We start from the raw sequence: 19,589 nt of genomic DNA, 5'->3' as shown, positions 1-19,589 counted from the left end.
GATTTATACAAACTTTCATCCCCTATTTTATCCCCTTAGGGGTGGAATTTATCAAAATCCTTTCTTAGGGGATGCCTACGTCATAGTAGCTTTATGCATGCAAAGTCTCAGCCCGATCGGTTTAAAATTGACAAAGTTTCATACAAACTTTCATCCCCTATTTTATCCCCTTGGGGGTAGAATTGATCAAAATCCTTTCTTAGCGGATGCCTACGTCATAACATCTACCTGCATGCCAAATTTCAGCCCGATCCGTCCAGTGGTTTGGGCTGTGCGTTGATAGATCACTATGTCAGTCACCTTTGAGTTATATATATTTAGATTTTTTTTTGGGTCGCAAAAAAATCACAATCATAAATGGGGTCGTGAATAAAAAAAGTTTAAGAAACCCTGGCTTAAAATATCTTCTACAATTTAATTATAATAAAATACTTTTAATTAGATTTGTTTTTCTAAACTTATTAATTACACTATATAAATAACATATTAAAACAAGAAGTGTTTTATCATAATATTATTATTAAACTATCATTGCATCACTTCATTTTTAAAAGAATGAAATATTACAATTTATAAATTTAAAGAATTATACACACAATTCCTACTCATAAAAATAACAACCTACCTTTTCTTTGTTTACAATTACTTTTTGCAGCCCATGCTAATTGTAACTGACAATAATTAGTGTCTGGATCACTCATTAAATTCTTAGTAAGACAAAAATCTATCACATATTTTATATCAGGAACAGTTATAGAACTTTCTGCTATATTTGTTGACAGAATTATCTGCAAAATGAAAACATACTTTAAGTAATTATGTTAAGATCAAAATTTATTTTATATACAAAAACTGACAATTAAGTTCTGTAAATTTAAACACAATATTATGTTTCAATTAAAAGTTTAGTATTATTCAGTGTAACATCTTCAAGATTATATATACTTAGCTTTTATTCAAAAAGAATTTTGAAACCTTTTTTAAAAATTTTTAATTTTATCAACACCAATTCCTTTTCACAATAGTGTTTAATACTCTTAATATATTTCAAATAATTTTCAGTGTCAATTGAATTTTTAGGAATAAAATCTAGACTTGGAAAATAAATCAAGGAAATTAATTGTAATCTAATTCTGAAATTCCAAACTTTACCAAAAATTCTTCATTATTTATTTAGAATGAGGCTGACTATTGCCTTGTAGTAAAACTGAGTTCAAAACTGAGTCTTTATTTAGTGAATTCTTTTAAACAATATAGTCTTGATAAAAAATTTCTTCAAAATTCTAATTTTTGAACTCATAAATGTTTTGTTATAATGTATGTTGCATCATTTAAAGTAGTGTTAGGATAAATAGAAGTATTCACAAGGAGTGAAACTTTACTAAAGTATAAAATTTTAAAAAATCTTAAATTAACCATTTCATTTTTCTTAAAGCAGATAATTGTCTTTGTTGTTAGACTGAAATTATAATTTATTGATTTTCATAATTAAATTTATTAATTTAAAAAGACAGCTTTCAACTTACTTTACGATAACCTGTTTGTGGTTTCTTAAACACTTGTGACTGTTCCTGTGAGGTAATACTTGAATGTAAAGGTATTATCCACCATCTATGTAAATAATATTAATTTTAATAATAAATGTACATAAACACTTACAAAAAAAATTACACACACACACATATTATATATATAATTTAAGTTAAATTATGAGTCATGTTGCCTGCTTCTAATTAAATACACTCATGAAAAAATAATCACAATCATTTATTATCTAAAATGCAATTTGGTCTGAAAAAACAAGTTAATTTTTGATGTAATTCCATTGCATAAATAAAAAATTCAATATTATACTAATTTGTTAAATTCTAAAGGAAAGAAAGGAAAGAAAAAAAAATTAATATGTGAATACGGGGGCCGATGGCTCCCCTCTATAGTCAGGAGAAGAGGTCAACCGAGTGTAAAGAGAGGTGATTGGAGTCGACGATAAGGTGAAGGGCAAGATCGAGTAAAGAAGTCTACCATTTTCTTTAACATAAAAAAATTAACAATTTATTAAAGAATAGGCAAATGACAAAACTACACAAAGCTCTATACTGCCAGAAAGTTTCTATACGACAGAGAGTTTCGATACGACAGAGAGAGTATCAGTGCTTTCATACCTCTTTTCGCCATCCACTTTGACAATTCTGAACGTGGATGCCTTTAAAATATCGATCCAAGGAATAATCCACAAATACGGCACAAATTATATAAAATCGCGACTTAAGCGCTCATTTAATTCGAGGTTCAGCAGAGATCGGAATTCGGCTCGTTCGGAAGATCGGCACGATGTTGTTAATCCTGCGTTCGGTAATAGACTCTCCTGAGAGGGGGTAAGAACGGCCTTTTATCCGTTTTAGTGGGGAATTTCCACCATGTGATTGGATGTACATAGGTTAGGGGTTATAGGTGTTCCAGGGATCTATAACAAATGACGACATTTAGATGCTAACTATCAACCTTTTTGCAAGATGAGATGCAAGTTCTGCAGAGAACAATGGATGTTGCTAGTTAAGACCGGAAAGTTTACACAATCCCAGGCAAGATCGTTTTTTCCTACTAGGGCGTTACATAAACTAAAGTTTTGATTAATTAACAATTTTGTTAATAAATGAGCGATATTTCCATCACCAAAATTCCGGATCTCACAAATACAAATTTTATAATAAAATATCTATATGCAAAATCAATTTTACTGAATTTAAGAAACAACATAACCATTAATTAGTAAGAGAATATTTTAAAAATTCAAGTACTGCTACATAAATAAATGATTCAGCATTCATTGTTATATTGATAAATAAAAGTATTTTTTTTTTTAATTTTGACTTTTTTTATATGTTAAATAATGAAAAAATTATATTTTCTACACAAGTATAAAAATTTTATACAAGTTGCTTTTCTTTGTATGAGGAAAACATATCAAAAGACATCTTTCTTTAAAACTCTGCGAAAGATTAAGAAATAGAAAAAAACAAATATGGAAAAAATTATGAAAATTTTAGAAACAAAAAAATAATAATAATATATAATTGATAGAAATCCAATTCAAAATTATATTAAAAAAATTAATACAGAAACAAAAATAATTACTTATATGTTGTTTGTTCTTCTCTAAGAAGGTCTCGCATTTTGCCAATTTCTTCATATCCTGAAATTGTATAAGAAATTTTTAGTACTATTGGAAAAAGAATAGCAATATTTCTCAACAAAAAAAAAACTATCATCAAAATGTAGAGTATTACATGTAAATGTAGTATACAAGATATGATTAAAAATTTTTAAATCATTATATGTATTTGTAAACTGTTATTTCTGTTCTGGTATATGATCTTATTTTCATTTTATTTCATTTCATATTTTTGCCAGATAAAAAAAATGGATTTATTCATGGAACAATGAAAAATTAGACTTGTGTAATTCATGCCAATCATAGTATCATATTTAACACACATTTTTTCATAGAAAATCTTATTAAAAATAAACAGTTTCTCTTAAAAAGATTTGAAAACAATCAAGAACATGTAAAAATAGTGTTCATTCATTATGAATAAGCATAAAATTGCTTGAGAGAATGAATCATACAGGAACACAATTAGGATATACACGCTAAGCTTATATATATCCTAATTGTGTTCCTGTATAGTTCTTCTCTAAAGCAATTTTATGATTACTCATAATAATTACAACAAGAACAAAAGGCAATCCAGTACAAAAGCATTCATTCATTTCTAGTAATACTATATTTAAACAAAAATAATTATCATAATTTTATGCAGATTACTTGCAGCATTATATGACTCACATTGGTGTTCATCCTGCAAAAATGCTGGAACAGAAAACTTTTTCATAGCCCATCTACAACATATCAACATTTCCAAAGTGGCCATTATAAACATGACACTGATAGGCCATTTAGAAAAGTTAACAACTCAACCATTCAAGTTCTGTTCTTTTTCCTTTCTTTCATTTCACTTCTATTGTCAGTTCATTGAAGATATAATTATAAAATAAGTGAAACATAAAAATAAAATTTTTGAGACAGAACCTCTAACTTTGTAAGTATCAAAAATACAAATGGTAACAAAGAAAAATTATTTAATTGTTTCATTTCTATTTAATTTATTGAACAATATTAACAAATGTACAATAATAATAATACTATTTCAGTATTATTATTATTGTAGTTTATTTCAAACTAAAATTAAAAGAAAAAAATGACATGGTATTTAAACATCTTCAAGATTATATATACTTAGCTTTTATTCAAAAAGAATTTTGAAACCTTTTTTAAAAATTTTTAATTTTATCAACACCAATTCCTTTTCACAATAGTGTTTAATACTCTTAATATATTTCAAATAATTTTCAGTGTCAATTGAATTTTTAGGAATAAAATCTAGACTTGGAAAATAAATCAAGGAAATTAATTGTAATCTAATTCTGAAATTCCAAACTTTACCAAAAATTCTTCATTATTTATTTAGAATGAGGCTGACTATTGCCTTGTAGTAAAACTGAGTTCAAAACTGAGTCTTTATTTAGTGAATTCTTTTAAACAATATAGTCTTGATAAAAAATTTCTTCAAAATTCTAATTTTTGAACTCATAAATGTTTTGTTATAATGTATGTTGCATCATTTAAAGTAGTGTTAGGATAAATAGAAGTATTCACAAGGAGTGAAACTTTACTAAAGTATAAAATTTTAAAAAATCTTAAATTAACCAGAAGACTTAGANGCAGTACGAATTTGGCACTAGCCTTGGCCCTGGCCATCGGAATTTTGAAGTGAAGGGGGCGATCTACGTAACGGTTTTATTGAAGGGGCGATACTACGTTGAAGGAGGCGACGATTCGTTAGAGGTTGAGAAACACTGCTTTAGATAAACTGAGAGAAGAATGTGGAAACGTTTACATAATTTCAGTGTTATATTTTTATAACTATTGATAATAAAACTTGACAAATTATTTGTAATCTTAATTTATCAATAAAAAAAACTTTTCAAAATAATTTCACAGTGTTATATTATTTCAAATTATCACTCACTTTGGGAAAATTAATTCAAATATTTATAATAAAACTTTAACTTCTTATTGACAAATTTTTATTTTAAAAGTTATCTGAAATAATTCCATTTTACTCAACAAATATCAATCAAGAAAATAAATAATAATAAAACGCAAAAATAATTCCATACCACCAAAATAATAATTTACTCAGCATTTTATTTGTACTCATAATTTACTTGTCACTTAATTTTATAATAATATTTGTAATCTTACTCAAAAAATTAGTTTTGTGATTAGTACATGTCAAACCACTACTACTCATATTATTAGTATTTTAAGATTATTTTTATTATTTACTTTTTAATTTTGTTTTAGTTTTACTTCTTTATATTTTTTAATTTTTTGTTACACAGTTGTCACCAATATAAACATACCATTTCAGATAAATTTTATTTTTAGTGAGTTTTTGCATATATATAAACTATTAAACAAATGTAATCCATGTTGTAATTTATTAATATTGTTTCATTTTACCAGATACATACAAAATAAAGACCGATGAAGAGCAAATTGCCCAAAATGCATTTCCTTTATAGATAATGAAGTCTGTATAATCATTACCTGATGTTCCTGTATGATAAGTTCTCTACAGCAATTTTGTGCTCACTTCCTTAGATCATTCTGTCTTAAAATACATAATTGATAAATTACATAATTAACTTTGATTACCTGGCAAAAATATTAGTATTGCTCCACGACACACTTCCAAACCATCATTTTCCTGTCTGCAAAAATAATTATAAATCATTATGTTGTTACCAAATTTCACTAAAAAAAATTATTTCTTGAATTTTTATTAACATTTCTATGCAAAAATTGAAATAGCTAATTTTTTAAAATCAGATTCACAAATCTGTGGCCTCATGTATGAAATCCATAACCACCATGTGTTAAACTAAATAAAATGAGAATAAAGTTAATGAGCCATACTTTTGTTACATCACTACAGGTAAATATAAAATAATTATTTTTAACATTAGCATTCATCAATGTATTTATTGGTAAAATTTGGGTACTGTTAAATTATGTACTGTACATTAAAAAAAAAAATCACAATATTTTAAAAATGAATATCTTACAAAAAAAGAAATCTCCATACAAAAAAAACCTGTATCTCACAGGATGCTATTAAAATCTGGATGCTTGCTCAACATCTAACTCTTCTTGATTCACTGTTGCAACTTTCAGTGTTCTTCCAGAGTTTTCTGGGAGTCTTTGCCTGTAATGTAAACCCTGCATATAAGTCATGATACTCTGCAGTAATGTATGTGCACAGCTTTCATATATCTCTAAGGTTAGGAAATTGACTGAAGCAGAAATTGATTGGCTCCCATTGTGGAGGTGTGGAAGTGCAATATTGCTTCTTGGAATCCTTCCCATCTTCCTGATAGATGCTTCTTGTAAGGCTTCTCTGCATCATGAATATGATCATCCTCCTTAGTTTTTCTTTGGAACTTTTTCTTGTAGCTTTCTGCATTCAGACAGGGTGCCCATAAATGTCTTTTGTCTTGAAGCTCAGTGCCCTTTGCATTTCCTGCATAGACACAAAATATGTTTGCTGTGACATTCTGACTACTTTGAAGGGATTTCTCTTTCTGGAAGCCTCCACAAACTTTGCACAAAGATTCTGGAATGTACACAGCAAACTCAATAACTCCAAAATCCCTATCATAATCAAAAAATGTGTGATGTGGTGAAGAAAACTTGTGTTCTTCATCATCTTGATGTGAACAGTATAACACAAAATAAGAGTACATTCCTGTTTTTGTTTGGCCCCCACAAGAATCAGACCATGCAACTAATTTGCAGAAATTCCTATCATCAATATCTTTGTCATCATATAATTGTTCATCAAGCCATCAGAGGTCCTGAGAATATGATATCCTCAGGACCTCTGATGGCTTGATCTTCTGACCACATATGCATGTATGATTGGATTTTGTGATCTCTAACACAGAGATTATATATTCACAGCTGCCTACTATACAACACTAAACTAATGTTCATGTGAGGAGTAGGTAATGCCTGTTGGAGATCAAAGATTACAAGGTATCATTTCCTTCAGAAACTTTATGAAAGTCATCTTTCGTTGTGTTTTGACAGACTCAGCTTTCCTTAAATTAAGATCATGCTCATTCTCCAGCTGTTTTTTTTTTTTATTCCACTGTATTAACTGCCTGAACCTTCACTTTATATTTGTCACATATCTTAAATGCATCTAAGCTAGGATGACTGAAATTCAAGTTAAACTCTGTGGTGAAAATATCATAAAATATCCTGAAGAGCACTAGTTCTTCTTCTGCTGCTGTTGTGCAATCCTCAATATAAAGGCCATATACTTCCTGTTGATTTAATTCTGGAGAAAGGTATTGTCTATTTGGGTTGTCTCTGTGTGTGTGTAGTGACGTTTACATCTTGGAATTTTGTTGATGAATGCTTCACAATACCTTTTTTATTTTCAGGGATCCTGTTAGGACTTTTATGTTTTCCATGCTATGAAAATCTTTAATAAATCATCAAAATTTAACTTATTTGCAGCTCTTAACAGATGAATGCACTTGCTATGCATCATTTCTGCAGGAATCATGCATAGAAATGCAATACTGTAAACTTCAGTCTGATTGCGTCTGATATCTGTCATTCAACATGGACCATATATACACAATCAACAATTTTGCAGAATGAAGATGACTTGAAAACCAGTTCACAAATGGTAAGAGCACACAATTTAGTGAAATGTGGGTTACAAGTTTTATGCATGGAACCACAGAAATGTTCTTAACATGTTTTTGGAAATATAGAGAAACTAATGAAACAGAACTGCTTTATTTACTATTCTCAAAAATGCCAAAATTAAATTTTTGCTTTTCTCTTCCCTTCAGGTAATTTCAAATAAATAAAATTCATTAAATGTTATTATTTAAACTGTTTCTGATAAAAATTCTTTCTCAAAATTTTATCAGTGATTTTTAAAGAATATTCTGAAATATAAATAATACTTAAATATAATAAATAAAACAGTTTTTAGGGATATCTATATATAAATAAATTACACTTAGTAAAAATATTACAAGTAAGAGTTGAATTTTAAGATGTCAATGTATTTAATACAATTATTTAAATTATTATATCCAAAATTAAAATTTCTTTAACCAATCTGCTAATATTTATTTGGCACTGAAAATTCAATGCAAAGTGAGTATTAGCATATTATGCATTTATTTATAACAGTTTAATCTAAGTTGTTATTATTATTTAAAATGTTAAAATGCCTAAAATTAATAACATTTTAAAATCATTGTACAATAAATTCAAAAATATTTCAAATTTAAAATCATACTCTTGTTCTTGTGTTTCAATTCTATCAAAAACTTTTATTAAATTATATGTTAGTATGTAAGATTCATTTGGTATACATGGATGATATGGATCCAGTTCAGGCAACTGAAAAGAAAACATTCATTTAAAAATAAATATAAAAAATAAATTATTTTAAAATTTTCAGCATTAAATAAAAAACTTTATTCACAGGGCCCAAATTTCGAATATTATTTAAATAATATTCTGGTACAAATCTTGTTTTTCCAACTATATCAAATACAGGTGCTGGCATTAATGTATTTTGTACTGGTATATAGAAATATTCAGCAAACTTTGTTGTATCAAAAGTTGCAGACATGAGGATAACCTGTAAAAGAAAAGAAAAAAAAAATCACCATTTTCTTGAAACTTAGAGAATTATTAAAAATGAAAAGTCATACTATTTTATTATTGCATAATAAAAATATTATGAATATATACATATAAACTAGAAAACAAATTTAAATACAGAAATCAATACAAATTTGTTCACACTAAAAGTAATTTATAAATCATCAAATATATTCTGAGCAAAGTATCTTAAACAGTAAAGAATAAATGGATTGTATAATTGTAATAAATAGAATAAATTTATATTGAATTTGAATCCTGTGTGTGCATCTGCCTAACAATTAATTACTTCTAGATATTATTATTAACTCTAAAAATTAAAATTGAATTAAAATTAACACATACATATATTATATGTGATAAAATGGCCAGGACTATAATTGTAAAATTAATACACAATTAAGACTATACAAAACAAGTCTTTTGATGTCCTCACACCTCAGGAAAATAACAGTCTTACGACGGAGTCGACCTTTCATTAGAGGATACTCATCCCCCTCACTATGTAAAATATTACAAAACTTCCTTCCGGTGATGGCACAAATAAAAAACATAATAAACATTTGATAAAATCTAACACATTTTAAAAATTCTTCAAATTGTGTACAGTAGAGGAATAATGTATTTTTAAAATGTGTTAGATTGGTCATTCAGTGTGATAAACCCTTATGTAAGATAACCTTTGTAGTTATATAAGAAGATTAACATGAAAACCATATAAGGAGTTTGGTTATTTCAGCCTACCATTGTCACGTTTATCGTGATACTCAGATGGTACAAAACGGCACAAATTCAATAGTCAAGCAGACACCAATATTGAAAATATATCTTCAATTTTTTAAGATACCATAGTTTTTCCTAATATTAACTCTGAGAAACTACCATTCATAGCCAAATATCAAATGGTAATCTGTTGTGAATCAAATTTCAGAAAAACAAACCAAATATTTAAACTTGGCACCCTTAAAAACCACTTAAATCAAATTTGTGCTCATCATAACCTCGTATTATGTAATTTTCCTAATCAAATGCCATCTTAGTGCTGGTCTGATAGAAAGAAGGGACTGTTGCAGAAAGGGGTCAAAGTAATTTGACCAAAAGTAGTCATTGACCTCCTTCTGGAAGATAGGATGGTCAATGACTACTAATTAATATTGGTCTACTATTAATACAGTGGGTGTTTGGTTAACAAACATAATCTGTTCCAAGACCATGTTCACTATCCAAATTGTTTGTTAACTGATTATCGATTTGCCATAGATTTTTGTGGGAATTTGATTAATTTGTTCTGGAGACCCCCAAAAAAATAAGAAATTATTTACTTTCTTACTATGTTTATTTACATGTAATAACAAACTAAAAGCAATTTCTCCATTTTTCATGGATGGCACATCTTTGCTTCTCAGATGCAATTTTTAATTACTCATTTATTTGCTCGAGTCGTTTTGATTATATCTTTCTTAGCTAAGATTGTATCTACTGTAGACCTGTTGGAATCATCTGCCTATAATATCAGACATCTGCCCACTCTCTACCTTGACTATTATCTCTTGCTTAGTTTCTATAGTGAACACAGTTCTTGACACTCCACTCTTTTTAGGCCCCATAATATCAGTTTTTTAAATAAAAAATTCAGAAAAGCACTTACAAAAATTCAGAGAACAGAAATTAACTAGTGCAAAAAAGGTTATGTATACAACTGTGAAAGCCTCTTTCCATAAACCATGTATAGATGCCATTAAGTAAACAAATATACAGTAGAGCATCAATTATCCGACTCAATTGGGGACTCAGGTTGGTCAGATAACTAAAAAATTGGATAACCGAAAAAAATGAAAAAAATACATTATTACTATAGTATATTAGTATATCCCATGTAATTAGTATATTAGTATATCGCTATTAACCAACTTCGCATTGAATTTTCATCGATGTTAAGCCTAACAAATTTTTTTTAAAATAATAATCGTCGCTATCGTATCGTTAAAAATTATTTTTAAATTATTTTATTGATCACAAAACAAACAACCACTCATAATTAGAAAATGAAGTCTCGTTTAAATGCTGGCCGCCCTTTAATGGTCGAGCCGTGTTGCCAGCTAAAACACGCAAAAATTTAACAAAAATAATATTAAAGTAGCCAAGACATAGCCAAATATTGTAGTGCCACATCACTAGCGGACATTTGAAATTTGCCAACTAGAACAATCGGTTAACCGATGTGACGGTTAATCGGAGGTCAGATAATCGATATACTGTATATAATATATATTAATTTAGTTAAAAAAAATTAATACTACAGTAGAGCGTCGATTTTCCGAATCAATTGGGGACTGGGGTTGTTCGTATAACTAATATTTCGGATAACCGATTACGCACGAAAAAATAGTTTAACGTATCCGATGTTAAAATTTTTCTCCGTTGCGTGTCGCTTCGCGTTGAATTTTCGTCGATGTTAAGCCTAACAAAGACTATTGTATCATTAAAATTTTTTTTTTATTTTGTACGAACAAAATAAATAAATTGAAAAATATAAAAACAATAAAAAATTATACTTCAGATGTTAATTTAGTATCAAAAACGTAAAATATTTGAGTAGCCCAAGACATAGCCAAAGATTGAAGAGCCACAGCACTGGCGAAAATTTAAATTTGACGACTGGAATTCTTTCGGATGATTGACTTTCGGAAAATCGACTCTCTACTGTATTTTGTAAATTAATAAATTCTTAAAACTTCAAATTAACATAAAATTCTTATTAGCTAAACAAAATAATAATTATTTTGTAAACATTTTAATATCTAGCTGCTCAAACTTTTTAAACAAGCCATTTTAATAACAGCTTGTTCAAAAAGTATCCAGATTGATGTCCATACAAGCAGTATACTGGATTTAGTGAAGTATGATGATAGTCATTTTTAAAGTAGGTCCCTCCTGCAGTGATACACAGCCCAACAATCCTGCATTACTGAAAACATTTGAGGAAGTCTTACTCTACTTTGGGGATGTCTGTCAGTGTTTCCTTTGAATTCCATTTAATGCTGTGATAGTGTAAAATTTGCAGCCTTTGAAAATGTTCTTCAGTCTCAGCAATAGGAAAAATTCTGCTTAAACCAAGTCTGAAGAATATGAAAGGTTGGTAGCAGCACTTTTCCATAGTTTGCCAGAAATAGATACATGAGTAATGCCATGCAAGCAGAAACACTGTTGTTGTGTAGCACCTACTCATCATTTTTCCATTTATCTAATTTTTTTTTCCAGATGGTCTCTTACAAATATCTTAGAACCTCAAAGTAGAACTCTTATGATTGTTTACCCTGATAGAACATACTCATGGTGGATAATACAGTGGGTGATCGGTTAACGAACATAATCCGTTCCAAGACTTTGTTCGCTATCCGAATTGTTCGTTAACCGATTATCGATTTACCATAGGTTTCTATGGGAATTTGATTAATTCGTTCTGGAGACCCCCAAAAAATAAAAATATATATACTTTCTTACTATGTTTATTCACATGTAATAATAAAAATACATATATACACGGGCTTGCATTTTTATTAGTCGTGTTTTTCCGTTTGTGGGGGTTAAAGAATCTGTCCAATGTCGATTGCTTTTCTGTCTTCTTCATGATTTTTCAGAAGTAATTAATAGCATTGTAATTATAGAGATCTATAGGCCTATTGACCTCAACCTGATTTGGATGCCATTTTAAGACCGTTGTTCTGACATCCTCCCACTTCTTCAAAAGATCTTTAATAGCAGATATCGGCATAAATCCGTATTTTCAGAAGAAAACGTAAAAGAATTGTTTCTGTCAGAAATATAAAAGGCTGGAATTACAAGGGAGAGTTTCAAAGTTTGGGGGAATACTATTCGATCAGTATATACTGGGTAGAACATCGTTGTCGACGTCTCCCACACTCCGAAGAGTTTCGAATTGTTGCCTGAGACAAAGGAAGACCAATCGGTATTCGTTATTTACGCGCTTCTTCTTGTGTTTGTTCATTGAAGTGTTCATTATCCAAACATGTGTTCGTTGTCCGATCATAAAAATCTTTCACAAAAGTGTTCGTTATCCGATCTGTTCGTTAACCGATCACCCACTGTACTTTCATAGTTAAAGAAAACAGATACATCACCTTTGTTTTGCTATGCAACTGAAACACCTTCTTTAGTTAGTGACAAAATTTTCCTTCATTCTAAGGATTGCAGTTTTATCTATCATATCTATACAACCACAAATCCTCATCTGTGACAAGTTGTTTTAAAAACAAATCATCATCACATGAACATTTAAATTAAATCAGAGGCAAACAAAACCTGGCAATCTTTATGTTACTTCATTGTTAGCAAGCAACAAACTTTTCAAAGACAGGAATCATATTCAAATTTTTAGTTAAAATGCAGTAACAATAACTCACCAAAATTTGGACCTCTTCAGCTATCCTGCATAGTCAATCAGCAATCACTTTAAACAAAAGTTCTGACCTTGTCAATCATTTCTGCATTCTGTCCAGAACATGGGTCACTTTTGATACATCCTCTTCCCTTTTTAAAGCAACTGAACTACTCAATGCTTGCCAATGGCCAATGATATCATTTCTGTAGGCTGCTTGCAATAATTCAAACACTTCCTTAGCAGTTTTACCAATTTTAAAGTAGAACTTGATGCATACACATTGTTTTGTACTTTAACATCTCAAAGCCACAACACTTCAACTTTCACAACCTCTTATTCTGATGGATGATACATATTTTTAAGTGCCACACGAATTGCTAAGATTTTTGGAAACAGGTCTTGTGCAGTTGAACCATCCAAAATGCTACTGCCTTTGCACTACATAACCAGTCTGGATACCTTTTGAAAAACCACTTAGAGGTTATTATATTGGTTTAACAAAAAAAATCCTGTACTTTATTACAATATTTTAAAAATATGAGCTTTCTCTAATTTTTCAGCTTGAAGAAATTTATATTCAGAGAATTAAACATTCAGCATCTATATTGAAGTCTTCAAACTTTTTAGACTCCTCAATCTTTTACCAACCCCTTCTTTTTTTGCTAACAGAGTAAATGATAACATAAATCTGGTGAGCTAATATAAACCCACACATTGTTTCCATAGAAAAGATTTACTTACAGTGTACAAATTTACAACATCCTGACACTGTCATATACATAATCAACTGAACTAATAATTTTTAAAGAACCATTTTCAATAAACTAAATCAATCCCCAAAAATGCCTTATTAACCCAAGGATAGATATTGACTACTTTGGAAACCTCTGATCTAGATAAATACAGCAGAAAATTGTGGTTTAAATCATTCATAAAGTTATTACTAGTTTCTCCAACAAACCAATTAAGTAATGTTTAAGAAATATTAACAGATAAAATCATTAAAAATTTATGTATTCAAGAAAAAATTCCTAGAATTAAAAATAAATATTTTATGACATTTTAAATTTTTTTTAGCTAAGATAAATTTTTTGTATAAATTAAATTAATAATTCCTTCATTTTGATATTGATTAAAATGATAGAATTGTAATAAAAACATATACAATTTCAGCACATCTGAAAAAGATTCTGCAGAAATTACATGGAAAAAAATAAGAAAGATGAATAACATGTCTCATTGTTAATTTAAATATATGAGTACTACACTTTAATTAATAAAACTAATCACACAATATTACAATTGAGACATTACACATAAATTTGACTAACAGAAGTTCATGTAGAAAATAACAAATTAATATAATTTATCATACAAAATACATAGTTCATTTTTGAAAATTACTTTAAACAAGTAATTCATGCCACAATTCTTACAATTATATAAAAATTATTATAATATTTAAAATTTATATTTGGAAAAAATATAACTTCTCTGTATTTATGAAATATTTAAAAAAAATCATGTTTTGTATTTATATGTATGCATGCAAAATTTATATATGTATATACGTTTTGACTTACCTTAACTCCTCTTGAATTTGTCCTCAATAATCTTCTCACTAACAATAATAAAAAATCAGTCTCTTTATCTCTTTCATGAACCTAAATAAAAGTACATATTATTTAATTGGATGAAATTGAAACTTTAAAATTATTAATTAAAACACCAGCTTTAACCTCATCAATAATAACATGAGTATACATGTCCATTCTCTGTTCATTAGTTAATTTTTGTAATAACACTCCAGTTGTTACATATGTTAATCTGGTGTCTTCTGACCTAACATTGTCTAATGAGACCTGAAAGTTTATTATTATAAATTTATTACATATATTTTTTCAAAAGTTAGATTAATTGTAAATTAGTTTACCTACCTGATAACCAACAATGGAGCCCAAAGACCATTGTCTTTCTTGACAAACTCTATTTGCAACACTAATAGCAGCAATTCGTCTTGGTTGAGTAACAACAATATTACAATGCTTATTTTTAGAAGTACAATAGTCTAAAATATACTGAGGAACTTGTGTGCTTTTACCACATCCAGTGGCACCTTGAATTACTATTACTTGATTAATTTCAATTAAGTGTATTATCTGAAAAATTGAAATGTTCATAATTGTATTAAAAGTTATTGTAATAGCTATATAGAAAATTATTTTTTAAGTGAAATAGTAATATTTATCATCAACTTATTATATGTCATACCACAATATATGAATATATTAATAATTAAACTAGAAATGCATTTTTATAAACTTATTAGTTTTCTTTCATCATCAAAATGAAATCAAAGCAATACAAAATTTGAAGTAAAATTTTCTATTTCTGTGACAACATCAAATTTCTAAACTAATCAAAAAAGTTTTTAAATTTTAATATTTTAATTTACTTCACTTCAAATGTCTTAAATTATACTAATTTCAACAATAACTAAATTGCAATGTTGAAGAAATAAATTTAATAAAAATAGGATACTTCTCTCTTATTGATAGTGTGATGAAAAAGATATGAACAAAATTTAGGATACTTTTCCATTATACTCCATGTTGCATCATATCACATTCCTATGGTGCACCAGGCTATATTGTGTTGCTTATGAAATGACAAAGCCAAATCAGATTATAATTTCAAATGAGAAATTGATAGTGTGCATATATTAAAAGCTAAATAAAAATTGCTTTTCAAAAAAATTTTTATGTATATTATTTTTTGTATTTTAGAAAAATATTTTTGTTAATTTTAAATTTTTATTTTGAATTGCATACATGAGATGCAAAATTGTTATCCAATGCAGCACAAAATAGGAACTTGACAAAACATGACACATGGGGCATAACAGAAAGTTCCAAATTTTGGAATAATAAAGTGCTTTCAAAAGTTACTGTCAAATTTAAAAGTCTTATGACTTATGAGTTACTTAAAATAGCTTCAGATTCCTCTTCAGATTAGCAATGAATAGCTTCTCATCTTTGCAAAGAATCATTCATAAGAGAACGACAGTAACTTTGGACTTGTTAAGAGTCTACAAAATTTCAATATAGAAAAATATTTTGTCGTCAGCTTGTATAAGTGTTACAATCTGTTCTTCAAAGCTAAATTGCTGGAATATAAAAATAATGTTAATAATAATAATAATAAAACCTTGAAAGCCAGCCTTTTCCCCATTTTTCCTCTGCCTTTTTTCTTCTATTTAATGAAAATTCAATGAAATTTGTAAGAAAGTGAAGAATCCCATAAAACAGTTTCCCCACAAGACTCAACTCAATGCCAATCAACTATCCAGCTTTTACCCTTAACAGAACTTAATCATTTTCAAAAGGAGAATTCATTTAGTTCACTGTCATAGTTAAACTTAATTATATGTATGTTATTTATTTTCTATGTATCAGAAATTATATTATCCTTAGAATTCAATTCAAATTTTGTTTCTTTAGATCAGGGGTGATGTAATTTTATAATTGGAAGACCATATCTCATTTCAGAAGAATCTCAAAGTTGCATGTTATAAAACGATAGCATGCTGTTCATGGAAGCTGTGGAAATGCCACTTTCCTTGTATTTTCTAAAATATAAATATATATTGTGTAATTATTTTCATATTTTAACATACTTTGAATTAATTAAAATTAATAATATTTTATTATAACTCATTGTGTATCTTATTACAAATTTCTATACTGCATGTGAAAAACAATGATAAAATTGCCATTGCATATTTGAATATAAATTCATATATTCATATTCCCAATGGAAATGCTGTATTGTCAAACATGGGATAGCTTCCATGGCAAAAATATTTGAATCATGTAAAGCAGCCAGATTACAGGCATTTGCGCATGCACTTTACAGAGCACCAACCTCTCATGGTTTAGCTTGTGGATGCTACACACCAAAATATCATATAATGCTTCCAATGACTCTATCCAGGTTCCCTATCATCAAATGTCACCAAATGCCTCTGTTGTACAGCAGGTTGTGTAAGTATATCCTAAAATGGTATAAATCAGTGGTGCCCAAAGGGTCCCAGGCCAAATCTAGCCTACAAATATATTTGATATATCACTTATAAATTTAGAAATAGACCTACTTTATGTATGTGTTTCCAGTCTAACTACATTTTAAACAGGATAGGAATAAAATAATGATAGTATTAGAATTAGATAGCACCATTTGTATGTGGACTAATAAAACAGTTTTTCTTGCTAATTTTCATAAGTCACTTGGAAACATTCATTTCAGTTAGCCTTGTTGCATTAATTTTGCATCATGTTTGCCTCTTGCAAGACAATGCACCAGTGCATGATTGCCATTACCAAGGCTGCTGTGAAGGAGTATGGGTTCGAGGAGCATGACCATCCACCCTACAGTCTGGACCTGGCTCCTAGTGATTATTATCTATTTCTGAAACTCAAAAAAGACATTTGAAAAAGTACTGAAGAGTTGCAGGAGGCAATTTATGAGCATTTTGCAGATAAAATTGTAAACTATTTTTGAAGAGTATTGAAATGCTAATTCCAAGATGTAATTAAGTGTGTTGAACTCAAAGAAACTATATTAAAAAATGACATTATTTTATACCTATAACATCTAAAACATAGTTAGGCCAGAAACTTTTGGCCTAACTTGTATATATGTAATATGCAAAATATTTGTAGTCTGTCCCCCTACAACTTGTGCACAATTTGGACTACCAATTGAAAAGTTTGGGCATCAACTGTTTAGATTATCTGTTTTTCATTTTATTTGAATGAAGAAGCTCATCTATAATTTATTCTTCTTTATTATTATTTATTATTAATTCTTTCTCAAACAAAACAAAACTGCAAAATATTTTCAGAAACAAAACTTTTCCTGAAAATTATTGCCCACTAGCACTCAAAATAAAACAACAATTTAAGAATGAATTAATTACTACTACTATGTAGTTTATTTGTAATATAAATATACAAACTTCCATAGGCTGAACCAATGTTTAACACTTTTAAATTGTTTGCACATTGTACTCAATTTGTATGTTTGTAAATATTTTTATAGTAAATAAAAATGTTTTTATTTAAATAAAATATATGTAAATAAAAATGTTTTTATTTATTATAAAAATATTCACAAATTAGAAAAAACAATAAATGTTTTCATATCACAACAGTCTTTACAGCAGAGTTGACCTTTTATTTGAAACTACTCATCCACCTTAATATGCAAAAACATTAAAAATTATAGGGTGAAGGTTTGTTCCTGAGGTGTTGAAAAAGATATGATGTGAGAAAACATTTATTGTTTCTTCTAATTTGTGAATACTTTTTATATTTTATTATTGTCTTGGCTATTTTATTTATTAATTTTTATTTACTGTTATTTTATTCTTATTTTTATCATTTATATTCCCAAGTGTATTGTGGAATATACAAAATAAAGCATGACTTTTTAGTAATCCTGTGAGGTCCCAGACAGAGTCTAAATCTTTCATCAAATGTGTGAAAAATTTGATTCATTTAAGAAAATACAGTGGAACCTCGGTATACGACCTTAATCCATTCCTGGTGTTTGGTCTTATACTGAATAGGACGTATACCAAACCAACCTTTTCCATAAGAAGTAATGTAAAAATGATTAATCCGTTCTCATGTAAAAAAAATGGCTGGCTTTAAACACCTCGCTTTCCTGGCTAGTTTCTGCTTGATTTTTCATGAGAGCAGCATGTATCCTTTTAACTTTCTCGCAAATAATTTCTTCCGATACGCTGTCGCCGGCACACAGTTTTTCAGTTATCCAAAGCAAAAGCAATTTCTCGACACGATCTAATGTCTTCGATCTCTGTTTAGAAATTTATTTAACCCCTTTCGCAACGTTAGCAAATTTAATAATGTCTTTATTTTTCACGATTGTCGATATCGTCGTTCTCGGAATACGGAATGCAACAGTTAAATCTCGTTAAATCTCGAACACGCATGCCACCTTCATATTTCTCAACAATCTCTTTTTTCAGTTCTGTTGTGATTCTAGTCATTTTTTTATTTTTCTGTTGCCCTTTGGCAATTCATGATTAATCAAAATAATAAAATGTTACTTACAAATTAAAATCAGAAGAAATTTAACAAAGTTATAAACTATGGCACCGCGAACGTCTAGTCTAGTGTAGTACACCGATAATGCTAATTGTTCATAGATGGCAAGTATAATTGAATTAAGTCGTATACCGAATAAAAGTCGTATACCGAGCAAAATTTGTTTCGTCCAAACAGGACGTATTCCGAATTGGACGTATTCTAAAGCAGACGTATACCGAGGTTCCACTGT

The 19,589-nt window shown here is 28.6% G+C and overlaps 1 protein-coding gene across 1 annotated transcript in view; it reads right to left on the bottom strand.

The window, feature by feature from the left end:
• The window catches only part of LOC111627759 (ATP-dependent RNA helicase TDRD9-like), a 164,513-nt gene that overhangs the window by 116,184 nt on the left and 28,740 nt on the right, over positions 1-19,589 (bottom strand). The window contains exons 5-13 of the mRNA XM_023371388.1: positions 15,164-15,385; positions 14,966-15,088; positions 14,810-14,890; positions 8,643-8,801; positions 8,454-8,557; positions 5,783-5,838; positions 3,136-3,193; positions 1,527-1,611; positions 626-788 (exon numbers count right to left, since the gene is read on the bottom strand). Of these exons, the coding sequence (XP_023227156.1) occupies positions 626-788; positions 1,527-1,611; positions 3,136-3,193; positions 5,783-5,838; positions 8,454-8,557; positions 8,643-8,801; positions 14,810-14,890; positions 14,966-15,088; positions 15,164-15,385 (1,051 nt within the window). The remainder of the gene's footprint in view (positions 1-625; positions 789-1,526; positions 1,612-3,135; positions 3,194-5,782; positions 5,839-8,453; positions 8,558-8,642; positions 8,802-14,809; positions 14,891-14,965; positions 15,089-15,163; positions 15,386-19,589) is intronic.

This window comes from Centruroides sculpturatus, unplaced genomic scaffold, assembly GCF_000671375.1.
Source record: "Centruroides sculpturatus isolate CEXI.00-Female unplaced genomic scaffold, Cexi_2.0 scaffold387, whole genome shotgun sequence".
Classification (NCBI taxonomy): domain Eukaryota; kingdom Metazoa; phylum Arthropoda; class Arachnida; order Scorpiones; family Buthidae; genus Centruroides; species Centruroides sculpturatus.
This window is presented reverse-complemented; position numbering and strand designations above follow the sequence as displayed.